Source organism: Larimichthys crocea, chromosome VII (assembly GCF_000972845.2).
Source record: "Larimichthys crocea isolate SSNF chromosome VII, L_crocea_2.0, whole genome shotgun sequence".
Lineage (NCBI taxonomy): Eukaryota > Metazoa > Chordata > Actinopteri > Sciaenidae > Larimichthys > Larimichthys crocea.
This window is the reverse complement of record NC_040017.1, coordinates 16,874,182-16,887,322: the sequence shown is the minus strand read 5'-3', so window position 1 is coordinate 16,887,322 and position 13,141 is coordinate 16,874,182. Positions and strand designations below refer to the sequence as shown.

The 13,141-nt window shown below is 43.8% G+C and overlaps 1 protein-coding gene across 1 annotated transcript in view; it reads left to right on the top strand.

Annotated features, from left to right (window-relative positions):
- npas1 (neuronal PAS domain protein 1) overlaps nucleotides 1–13,141 on the top strand; it is a 35,230-nt gene that overhangs the window by 3,928 nt on the left and 18,161 nt on the right. The window contains exons 2-3 of the mRNA XM_010753393.3: nucleotides 5,280–5,447; nucleotides 6,953–7,191. Coding sequence (XP_010751695.2) covers nucleotides 5,353–5,447; nucleotides 6,953–7,191 — 334 coding nt within the window. The 5' untranslated portion in view covers nucleotides 5,280–5,352. The remainder of the gene's footprint in view (nucleotides 1–5,279; nucleotides 5,448–6,952; nucleotides 7,192–13,141) is intronic.

Genomic DNA, 13,141 nt, shown 5'->3' with positions numbered 1-13,141 from the left:
TAGGAAGACATTGTTGTCAGTTTATGGGATAAAGTCTGCATCCTTTCATCAAGTTATTATGCCGTTTAAATCTCGTTCAATATTAAGCGAGGAATGCAGTTTATCTGAGAAAAATCACTGGAGAGCAATCTTAAATTTTTTTGGTAAACACTGTAAATATATGATTCTGTGCGCTCATACTTTCAACTTCATATTTAATACAGTGCAGGTGAAGTGGAGCGTTTCTTTTGTGTGCACTCAGGCCGAGGTAGATGGTAATTATGACAGGCATGGATTGGATTCTGTGTAGCTCCACGCCCGTGAGGAGTGGACATCAAAGCACGCTCACCAAAGCCCTCTGTAATAAAAGAGGAGGAGGAGAAAGATATTGATTACCAAGGGTGAACATTAGCAAATCTCTTTCTCTCTCCTTTTTTTCATCTATGTCTTCATCCGTCCATCATTTCTCTCTCTCTCTTACTGTCTGATTTGCCTCCCTCCTCCTCAACTTATATTCCCTCCATCCCCCATCCGCTTTCCATCCACCCCTGTAATAATTTATTTATCGCTGATCTCTTTATTCTTTATTCTTCCAGTTTAGGGACGGTCCACGCTGTGACTGTTCAGGGGCTGGTTCACTCACACAGGCTGTTATCATCATTCCTTTACACCCTTCCCGAATCCTCCTCTTCCTCCTCATCACCGCGGAAATACCTGGGGGCGGGCGGGGTCACTCTGGTCCAATCTAACGCCGTATTGATTCCATTAGATAATTAATGACCCAGGCAGGGGCCAGGGAGGAGCAAAGAGGGGGTTAGGAGAGATGTGGGGGGTGAGGAGGATGGGAGAGGCGGGGAGAGGAAGGGAGGGGTGGGGGGGACGCCAAGGCCCTTGAGAGTTGGAGAGAACCTTGGGTTGGGAATGATCCAGAGTCGTCAAGGTCAACCACAGCCGGCGCTCCGATATGGAAGCAGAATGCCGAGCAAGTCAGAATATGGAATACTCATATAGAGAGGGGGGGAGGGGGTCTTCATGTCCAGCAGCTGTCGATTGATCAGCGGCTGAAAAATTGTACATTAAAAAGTCTTTTGACTTCCAAATCCTGAGGTCCGACCAGGGCCGTAATGCATGATAAGTAGTTTTCAGCCCTCCAACCAGAATACCAAACTTCATCTCCCCAGACGCTCCAGACACTCATTTACAACTACTCAACAACATGAAAGGCAAGATAGAAAACTAGCTACATCAAATATTCTGTTCATGTTATTTCCAACCATGTTTTCTACATCTTACATGATATTGAGCGCGCTGTATTTGATAAAATATTATTCACAGGAATATCGTGTATCGTTCTCGTATGTGTGCTCCACTTCTACCTTTAGTTGGAGATAATTAAAGACAGGTGGGAGTTTGAAAAAAGAGAGAGTTGAGAAATTTATTTGAGTAAACATTGAAAAATAGCAAGAATGACTTTTATACACAGGTTTGATGTATTTTTTTTATTCCTTTATTCCATAGTGGACAATTCAAGTTTCTCAAATGGCTGTGAAGATGAATGAAGTCCTACAAGGCTCCTGTATGTTCATGTGTGTGTATGGAGTTTGCTTCGTTTAATGAATTGTGTATGTGAATATTAACGGCAGGGGAAATTGTCTAAAATTGCAGCTTGCATCACGCAAATTTGTTGAAATGGGCTCCGGGGATGTTAGGATCGTAGTATATGGTACCAGACTAACCATTAATCCTTCAGGACTCGCTAAAATGTCAACTTCACAGTAAGAAAACAATTATCCTCCATTATTTTTCCACTTTATTAACTGAAAAAGAAATAGTTGTGTGATTGCTTTTCCTTAAATCAAGTTCTTAGATGTCAGAATTTGTCAGAAAATCATAAAAATCCTCAGGCCTGGAACTACTCTCCTCCTTTTGTATATCCTACTCTTCACCTTTGCATCATTGCAGTGTGCATGTCGTCTCCAGTGGGCTATGAGAGCTCCGCTGCCTCCACATTCACAGTCTTGGCCAGCCTCTGTATTGGGCCCCAGGGGTTGGGGAGATGAGGCATAAAACAACCATGTCTCTACCTAGGGGAGCTGGTGGCATGGCAGTGGGGCTATTGTCTGTCTGCGTGCTGTTTGACTTAAATGTGTTCATTTGCCTGATGCCCCTGACTCCCTACGGGGAGGGGGCGGCTCGGGGAGAGGAGGGGCACGCTAACGAACCTCTGACAGCTGGAGGCCCTAATTAAACGTCCCTGCTGAAAATAAACAGAACGGGAGCCAGAGCGAGCAGCCAGAGAGCAACGCACGGCAAACAGCGGCTGTGAACGCTCGCCGCAGTGCCCTACTCTCTGTTGCTGTTGAGACCGTGCCAAGAGAGCATGGCTCTATAGGGTAGGGGTCTCAAACACACACTCTCGTATACACGCGCACGTACACCACACTTATGAATATGTAGCACTGCAGCAACACATTGTGAACACCTGCGGTCACACTTGATACAGGTTGATCTCCACAGCTGTGGGCACGGTATATTTTTTTATTCTCAGTGCTCTCAGAAGTCACACTTTTCCTTTTCCACATATTTCCCACTGTGCCGTCACAGAACATGTCGACTCAGCTCTACCGAGCGGATTGTTTCACACCCTCTGTCTAGATGACACTTCTGACATTCAGCCTGTTGTGCTTCTAGCTAGCCGGAGCATTAGCAGTCAAAGTGGCGGGGTCCATTTGGGTGAGTGCATTAATGGGCCGCCCAACCTGCGACAAGGTTATGAGGCTGATTGAATAATTACTGTGGAGGCCCCTGTCCATTACGCCCCTGTGTCTGCCCAGATAGAGCGAGACGCAAAGAGAGAGATGGAGAGATAGTCGGAGACAGAAAGATGGAGGGAGAGATTAGATAAGCACAGATAGGGTCAATTAAGAGATAAACATACAGGTATGGGATGGAAACAAGGCTGTGCATGTGTGTGTGTGTGTGTGTGTGTTTGTGAAGCAGTGAAAATTTGAGAGTAAATTGTTCCCTGCCTGTGTCTGCTTTCTGATCTGCCCGCCCTACTGTACGCAGCCTAATTTGGCATGTAGTGCATTTATCCAGGTGAGATAGAGAAGGTGACAAAGGTGAAGTTGTTAGACAGAGGTGCGCTGCCCTCTGCTCGACCCTGTCTTCTCTGCACCAGACTCTCTGAAACAAGCACTGTCAATGTTGCGGGCTGGAAGCTTGAGAGGAAAAAAAAAGATATAGGTTTCCTATAGCTGAATGAATCCTTAAATAAGCCCAGGACAAAATATTCTGTCAATGGAAGTGCCTTGGGAAGAGGTTAAATCTAGGGTTGGAAAATCGACCTGATTGATCAAATTTGCAATTTGATCAGTCTTACTTTAATGTACTTGTATAACGATATGTCTGAAGGTAAATTCTCCGAATCTCATATAAAACTGTTGATATCTAACTGGACATGTCATCAGCCAGTCAAAGTCCAGAAACCTGAATTAGTCGTACTGTAATTAATCATGCACAGATGTTGTGATGCAGATTTTACTTTATATACAGTATATATAAACGGTATAGTAGAATGTATCTCCCAGCCTTCTCCTAGTGTAGTGCAGGTTGTATATATATATTCTTGTAGTATTGTGCCTTTAAGCGAGGCTAGCAGCATTTCTCTAGGGATGGCAGTGTTTCTAGACTGAAGTATCTCTCTTTGCCATGAAATGTGGTACGGATATCCATGATGAAGTCTACTGACTTTGATGTTCTCCTGACTTCACCTGGAGTGCCAAAATCAAATGTTTTTCAATGATCAAGTGCGTCACACCAAACTAAGATGGTGTACATGCTGCTAAACATATACACAGCCTTGCTGTAGACTCCCTTAGTACACTTGCATCCTGATCAAACCTCACATGGTTAAGAGAGATATTTGGAAGTAAATATTCATTTTTACCCACTTCTTTGGTATCCATCGAAGCCAATCTCATTATCACTGACCTGGGACCATGTTAGCAGTTAGAAAGCATAAATCTTTTCTTTAGTATCTTTGCCTAAAACCACCAAAGGTAAATGGTTGACCCGATCTCCCCTTTCAAGCACTATTCTCTCTGTGTTGAATCCCTCATTGACTCTGCTGCTTCTGAAATTGGTCCAAGAAGTTTTTACGCATACATTTAATGTTGGTGGTTTTAGTCTAGATTTGTGAAATGATATCTGCCAAACCTGCCCAGCTTCTGTTGACCCCTCTTAGCCAAGGTCAGCATAGCCATGCTCAAACTCAACACATAATCCATTTTCTACTGCCCCGGCAAAGCTCTACTGAGTTGATTGTGCTGACCCAGCCGGGCCAAAGAAAAAGAGAGTTAGAGAGTGAGAGAAAGTAAAAGAGAGAGAGAGAGAGAGAGAGAGGGCATCTCAGGCCCAAGGGCATGACACCGCGGTGCTCGGGGCCACACTAGCCCTTTAAATGTCAACACAGCACAGAGGGGAGGGAGAGAGGAGAGGAACAGGCGAGGAGCGGGGCTCTCTTTGAGGACAGGGAAGAATATTGGCAACTTTCACTACAGGAGGGAAGTGTTGGAGACTGGCAGAAGGCGGCAATAGATGTGGAGGAGTAGGCAGTGGACAGCGTGTGTTTCGTCTTTGGAGATGTTTGCTTTAGTTTCAATATTCTCTCATGGATGAGAAAAGACATTTGGAGATCTGTGGTTTCAGTTTAATTGTGACTTCAAAGGAGGCTTAGTGTTTTGTCTTATGTCTATTACCCTGGGAACAGTCTCTGACCTTTATGTGGGGAAGTACATACAGTACCTAATTGCTCTCTATCAACCTCCTTTCTTTCTTTCTTTCTTTCTTTCTTTCTTTCTTTCTTTCTTTCTTTCTTTCTTTCTTTCTTTCTTTCTTTCTTTCTTTCTTTCTTTCTTTCTTTCCTTCCAGTCCAGACAGTCTGGTGTTCAGAAGCACAATTTTTTTTCAGATGGATGAAGTAAGAAATCATAAGATGGGTTTTCATCCAAGCATTTTAATGCAAATTATATTCTATCGAATTAAAGGGGCTGAATGGAAACTGCAAATGGAGATGAAATGTCATCATTTTTTTTTTTCAGACTTCATGCTCACTCATAAGCTCAACAAGTATTTTGTTGAAAAATAAATTATGCAACACATTGTGACTGGAATAAAACTTAAAACTCGTTTGACATCCCAAAAATCCCTCACATCCCAGTTGTACTTGATTCACTGACTCTTTCTTCCTTTTTTCCCCCCTTCTCGTTCCTCCTTTGCTCTCTTTTATGAATCTTTAGGTCTGAGTCTGTCACATCCTCAGCCAATCAGAGCCTTCGTTAACAGCGGCGGCGGCGCTGGATTGGGAGAAGGATGGCAACCATGCCATTTGTCAGCGAGGGGAAGTGTGTGAGTGTGGAGTGGGATTTCCTACAGGGGCTACTGGCCAAGCCTCCCACCCTGCCCTGGTGAGACATCACACACACACACACACAATAATTCACACACACGCACTGATACTGTATAAGCCGGTGTGCATGCTCATGAATTAATGTCTGCGAGGTGAAATCCGTGCATTAACATCTTGCACACACTGACATCCTGAAGAAGAATTTCCTATCAATGAAACACAATCCAGAAGACATAAGTCTGATCTGCTCAGTGCGACATATAACCTACATTGTTGCTCACCTGCCAATCCTGTCAGAGCCGTGAATCCCCTCCCCTTAGTGGGAGATTAAGTAAATTTGGCCAGAATTATTAATGGGCAGTCATTTACAGGCGGATATAAAAACTTAAGCAGAATCAATGTGTGTGTATTGATTGTTCTCTGTGGCTGGGGTCGAGGCAGTATAATAATGAGATGTTACAGAGGCTGGCAGCATGAGTCCACAACACACACACACACACACACACACACACAGAAAAACACACACTGTTTTCACTTATTAGAGAATAGCAAGGAGAGATACAACAGCTGTGTCAGCTGATTAAGACATAAACATATGTACATGCACTATGTACAGCCCTTTTCTTTGTTCTTTTCTTTCTTTCACACACACACACACACACACACACACACACACACACACACACACACACACACACACACACACACGCACAGTGCTGGTGGTCTTTCTTAGGATGAGAATCAACAACACAGACACGAGGGAGAAAGGCTGGTTCTTCGTTCTCCTCTCTTTCTCACAGACACACACACACACACACACACACACACACGCGCACGCACGCACACACACACACACACACACACACACACACACATTATTCCAGCGCAGCACCTACACAAATTGTGAAGTGGCTGTGACAACATAATTCCACCACTCAGGCCCCATTGAGGAGAGTCAATACCCAATCAGAGAGACAGGCTACCTGAGCCCCGGCCCCCCTCTGTCACTCTGCCCCTCCCTCTCCTATTGATCCCTCAATCACGGCTTCAGCTCAGTAGCCCGGGACCAGATGAGAGAGAGAGAGAGAGAGAGAGAGAGAGGGAGAGAGGGTGAGAGAAAGGGGGGTGGAGGGAGGGGAGAGTAAGAGATTGTGTATGTGTGTTCACATATGGATTTTGGAGCAAATGGCATTATTAGGAGTCTGCTGTGACAGATAGAAGAAGGGAGTTTGTCTGTAATTACCAGGCCAATCTGCAATGGGTCAGAATGGAGATTGTTTCACTTGAATTGCAGGGGCCATTACCAGCATATGTATTTATGAAATGAGTTTCTGGATTGATGCTCAGGACGTCTGTACAGAGCATGAATCAATCAACAGGTGGTCAGTAAACGGTCGTTATGAGGTACCCCTTACCAGTTTCTCCCATCCTACACAGTGCTGATTCAGACTGTTTTGTCTCCTGCCACTGTTTGATCTATTTCTTCCATTTTACTTCTGTCTGTCCACCCTTCTACATCATTTCCCCACCTTATGTCACACCCTCCACTTCTTCACATCTCAGTCTCCAGAACCTGCGGAAAGAGAAGTCTCGCAATGCGGCTCGTTCACGGAGGGGGAAGGAGAATTTCGAGTTCTTTGAGCTGGCCAAGATGCTGCCTCTGCCCGGGGCCATCACCAGCCAGCTGGACAAGGCCTCGGTTATCCGGCTGACCATTAGCTACCTGCACATGCGCACCTTTGCCAGCCAGGGAGACCCACCCTGGAGCCCTCTGATGGAGGGAGACAGCAACTGCAGCAAAGGTGAGCAAAAGGCAAACATAGAAGAGAGAAGTACTGAACAAACTGCTTTGGTCCACTTTAGTCCACTGTACATGGAGTTAGCGCGTGATTGCATTTGTAAAAGAGAGTATGTACCACACCAAAAAGCTATTGCTACTAAAGGTGTGTTCAGACAGAAATTTGACCACTGGACCATTTGTATTTATTCACCCTAAACAGGCAATTTAACCATTGTACATAAGCTGTAAACCAGCAAGCAAAGGATTCACGGACCGTGTCTGACTGCTTTCAGGACACACCAGAAACTCTGTTTCTTTATTTCCCTGCAGTCTCTCTCCTTTTTCTTCTTATCTGTGCACATTTATAAAATCAGATACATAAAGCCTCAGGATATACTCGCAAATGCTCCACTCAATATGACGCATTTTTAGAATTTGTGATGCAATCGTGCGACCACTAAAATTTGATTTGTGTTCTGTCCGAACACCCAGTTAGCAGGAAACAGTTTTAGGTCTTAATGTTTGGTATGGGTAATTAGATGTCCATGTTATTGAAAATATAAAAATCCCTCTCAAAACGAAGGCCTTTTGTTTTGTTGGTCAAATATTTTGGGGAAGGCTTCTGACCTCGGCATTTTAAACATTCTGGCCAGTCATATTTTTAGAATTGGTTAATTGTTTACACTTCTCATGGATGCGTGCTGTTTTAATTTTCCACAAATTTAAACTCCGACGAGTCTGCAGTGTTAAAATGAAAGGCGGTTGTGACGGATCATTTCTCGGCTTCAGGATTCATGCTGCGCAGCCTATAAGAAAATTATACAGCAGAGATAAATATGCTGATGTGTGTAGCCAATGCACACAAACCGCTGAAATCCATGTTTCGACTCACATGTCTCTTTCAATCAAAAACAATCCTCTGCAGTCTGATCTGCCCACTTACTCCCGCCCACAGAGACGCCCCACACCACAAAAATTCAGTCCGGACCAGGACAATTATCCCGTCCTCTATTAGCCTACCATAATTACTTAGTCTCTGTATGTGACACAGGCACGTGTCCATTCTCAAGCCTGTAAACATACGTGTGCATATACAGTCACCATACAAAGACTTTCCATACGCTCATTTGAGGTAGAAAGCATGTGTTGTGTGCGTGTGTGTGTGTGTGTTTGTGTTTGTGTTTGTGTGTGTGTTTGTGTGTGTCTTTGTGTGTGTGTGAGACAGAGAGAGGCAGATAGATGATACACAAAGAGGGAGGGAACTATTGGTGCGATTTGTAATTACAGAAATTAACTATATAACGAGGACAGTGTAATTATAAAGCCTGTCTAATTGCTACTATTACTGAGGGGAAACGATGCAGCTACAGTACAATTAAGGGTGTGTGCGTGGATGTGTGTGTATCAGCCTGTGTGTATGTGTGTGTGTGTGCGTGCGTGTGTGTGTGTTCATGTCAGATCTTCTAATTTGAGGAAATGTGAGCAAAAAACAGTCATGTTAATAGCATGTTTGTGAGTGTGTGTATGCGGCTTGCTTTACCACAACACGCACGGCACATGGCTCGTGATAAGATGTAAGGCTTTTAATGGGATAATAAGTTGGCCTGAGTATCAATAGATCTGATACCGATGAATGTTTCTCAAACTCCTTACAGCACGACACTGGGTTTACACATGAAGGTCATATAAAGGCTTCTGTTGGGCTTTGAAGGAACAGAAAGTGTCTTACAAACCGGGTGTGTGGAGTAGGAAAGACATTATTTACCAGAGAAATAATGCTATTAGCTGCATTTTAGGAAATAATAGATCCAATAAATGATCCAGTGTTTTTGGAGTTTAGACCATAGTAGGGACTAAAAGTCAGAATATTTTTGAACTAATCTTTTTAATCTCCCTCTGACCCAAACATTATGGAAGTCAGTAATAAATCATTAATGTTGTGCTTTGTAAAGTGTCAATACAGTTTACAATTAAAATGGCTTACTGACGTCTATTGCCACATGTATCGTATCAGTTTCTGCACATTGATTAGGTAATTCTCTTTGTATACTAATTGCGAAAGCCATACAGGACAATATGACAATTAGTACAAGTATATACTCTACACAATTAGTCTGTTTCATAGAACTGAGACACAGCATGATAATCTCATTATCCATCTAGAACTTTAAGTGTTCAGTGCTTTACACGCCTTTAGTCTGTACTTATTGAGGTTCATTGTAGAGGTTCGATACCCAGGCTTAATAATAAATATCTGACCATTTAATAGCAATGCCTCACCCACTCAGAGAGATCATATTGTATAATACATACATGGTGGGCCCCAATCTGTAGCCACAGTATCAGAAAATATATATTGTTATGGGTGAATCCGTTGGGATCCATCGATATCTAATCAGCCATGCAGTGCTGCACAATCTGAATGTCTGAGTGATATCCATACACTAGCACACTTACACTCAGCCGTAGCCTTGACTGAACGCTACACAGAGTGAATTGTTTTGCCTCAGTGTTCCAGGCTTTCTTTGGCCTTGATAGAAAATACGTGCTGCTTAGAAAAGTAGGTGTGCGGGAAACCGTGCTGTCCTGTGCATGAACTGAAAGTGTGGTGGAAAAGACAGATGCGAGGTGCGCCGCTTACACTACAATGACTTTTCATACAAATGTGAGCCATAACTGTAAATATATAGAGTCTTGCAGCAGCTACACGAAGGTCACGGAAACGCACGTCAGTTACAGACGCTATTACAGTCCGAATTATCTTAAACGTTTCTTCCACTGGGTCGGGATCTGATATCTTGAGCTTTTTATTAAATGTTTGGACATTTTTACAAGCAGGTCACACAGTCTCAGCGGGGCCAAGGCTGAAAATGCGATGCTAATTTGGACATCAGTTTGAACAAGTCTACCCACAATGCATTGGCAGGGTTTTAAGTGTGATGCATGACTTTAATTCCGTTAGTGGAATGTGGTCGGAGATCCAGCTGAAAGGGAGTGTAGGGCAGAGAGGAGGGGAAGGGACAAATGTAGAAGGAATAAAGAGAAAAGGAGGAGAGGAAGGAGGAAGCAGAGGACTGTGAGGAGAGCGGAGAGGAGGAGGACGATGAGGGGGGGCGGAGGGAGGAGGCGGTTGCATTCCTCCACTCTCCCCCTTGTCCGAGGGTTTTTGGACGGGGCGAGGGCCAGCAGAGAGGGAAGGAAAAAGGTGGAGGGTGGAGGAGAGGAGAGGGATGGAGGGAAAGGGGAGGGGCCGTTGTGGCTTTTGTCTGCTTCCCACGTTTCAAAGCCAGTCTTGAAAAATGAATAGACAGAGGAAAATCAATTGCATGACCTTCACAGAGAGAAAGAGAGAGATTGAGAGAGCAGGAGAGGGGGGGAAAGAAGGAGGAGAGAGACAGATTATGGAAGGAAGGAGCTAACGAAAAGGAAAGGCTGAAGGGAGGAGAAGTAAAATGACCCATGATGTTCATTCCCATTCAGTGTGTGTGTGTGTTTATACCCATTTGCACGGCGCATTGAAGGATAAACCCTTTTATTTCAAATCATTTATATTTCAAAACCTCTCTATATTAAGAAAATTTCGCTTTGGGGGACACGTTTGGTTTTTTTTTAGATTTCCCTGCCTTTTTAAATGTCACATTAAAGGATAAATCTGTTTTATTCCACCCAGAGCTTTATCTTGGTAGCTTGTGATAACATTATACTCTGTGAACAGCAGAAAACAATGCTAAAAAGCAGTCTGACACAGCCTGAAACACAAGCAGTCAAAGGATCAGGCAGGATGTAAACAAGCAACAAACAATTTAGCCACTTTATTTGGCAGGAAAAACGAAAAGTGAGCAGTAATAACCCATCGTCAGAAAGGACAACTGTGTGCGCACAACTACACAAGTTTTACCTGTGACCACACCTTGCAACACTTTAGGGTGTGGTCAGACCAATGACTACACCTGACAGTGATGTCACAGTGTACTGACACGCTGAAAACCACTGCAGGTCAGCGATAAGAAGATTTTAAAGTTGCTCTTTAAAACCTGCATGTATGTGTATATGACTTTTGAGGCAACTGCTAGTATTGAAATATTGGCACAATTTTAAAAACAACACACATTTAACACACTTACTTCATAAGGATCACTTAAATTTGGAGTTTCAAAATCACCTTTCCAGTGCTGATGCCAAATCAGTTGAGCTCAAACATCTCTTTCTCTGGTTTCTCATCACAGATATGTTGGTGTAAGTTAATATCTACAGTATAAGCCATGCTGATAAATAACTTTGAGTACATTTTTATCATAATTAAAAGAACCATTGGCCAGAACATGAAACATTTCAAATTTCTACTGTTTGGACTTTTTACACGATGGAGTCCAGGTTATTATAAATGCGTTTTTTTGTAAAGATTTCAATTTAAGTAAAAATTTGGAGTTGCATATTTTCTCTCTGCAAAATCTGTAGCAAGTCATCCTTTAACAGGTGCAATACGGCAGCTGGAGAACCCCTCAGTCTTTTACAAGGTACAGTGCAATGACAACTCACTGCCAGCAACAGGGCCAGCTGAAGTGTTTTACTGTCTCTGTTAGTGAGGTCAAACACACCTCTCTCCTCCCCGGCGTTGGTGACATTGACTTTCATTCCGCTTTCACTTGCCCCTGTCTCTCTCTCTCTCTCTTTTTCTCCCTCTTTTCCTTTCTTTCATTGCCACCGTCTCTCTCCCCACCCTTCTGTCTCCCCCACCTCGTCGCGCTCTCCCCTGCATCTGCCTCCCCTCTAATTCTCGGCGTTTAAAGCAGCCGGGGCTTTTAAGGGAAGTTAATTGCACTCAAATTATGTTCGACCGCGAAAGGAGTGAGGGAGCGACGGAGGAGAGACAGAGAGATGGAGGAGAGATGGAGGGAGGGATGGATGTCAGAGTGAGAAGATAATTGCGCCAGAGAGGGACTCTGCGATTAGGGTCACTCTTTCTCCCTCTGTCTGTCGAACAGCCAAAACGTCACATTTGGATGGTAGTAAACAACTTGGCAGGTGATCAGGCTCTTGTTTTGAAAGGGTGAAACTACGGCAGCGGAGCAAGACTTGAGAGACAAAGACGGATAAGAAGACAGAGGGAGAGAGCTTTAGAGGAAGAACGAGGGCTTCACTGCGTCTGTTATCTGTTTGGTTCCCATGGTAACATCCTAACCTGGTTGAAAAAGGTTGACACTGTGGGGGTGGAAAGGAAGAGGGTGTATGTGGGTATGCGCATGGCGGTAGGGGGATGTATAGGTGTGTGTTCGTGTGTGTCCGTTACTCATGGACTTAACTGGGACTAAATTATGTATTAGACAGAGGTATAATGAAAATCATTCAAATGAAATTTCTATCTTTTCTTCTAGTGGAGCGCTGGGGAGACCCCGAGAATTGACCTGCGAGTCAGACTATAATTAACGTGTCCGATCGCGCCCAGTCCCGTTCTGTCTCCTATTCCCACAATGAAATTAAACCTTGCGGCAGAGTGCTGGGAAGCTAATGAAATGGGAGTGTGACAGAAAGGGGGTGATCAAAGATCTCTGTGCTCAGGTTTATACACAAGCATAGACATATTACGTACATCTACACAGAAGCAACTTGAGTCTTGTTTTCTAGTTTTTTCGTCCATTAACATTGTGAGGGGGCAACAATGCAGACGGGGCGAGGAATGAGTCATCAGACAATCAGGCAGGTTCTAAACAACAGCAGTTTAGCCTGATTACTTAAACCATCATTAGGAGGTAAAACCCAAAATGGTTCCTCAATTGGGCAATTAGTCACCGGCACATTAGATTTCTGTCCAAATGAGTACTATTACTTACTTATCTCCACTTTCTATTGAATGTAGGCACTCGTGGTGTATTTGCTGTAAGCTTTGGGTAAAATTGGTCTGATTTCTGCTTAAACAAGCTACAAGAAAGGAAATGTACAGCTGTGTCAGGCACATGTGGTGTAGTTCAGCC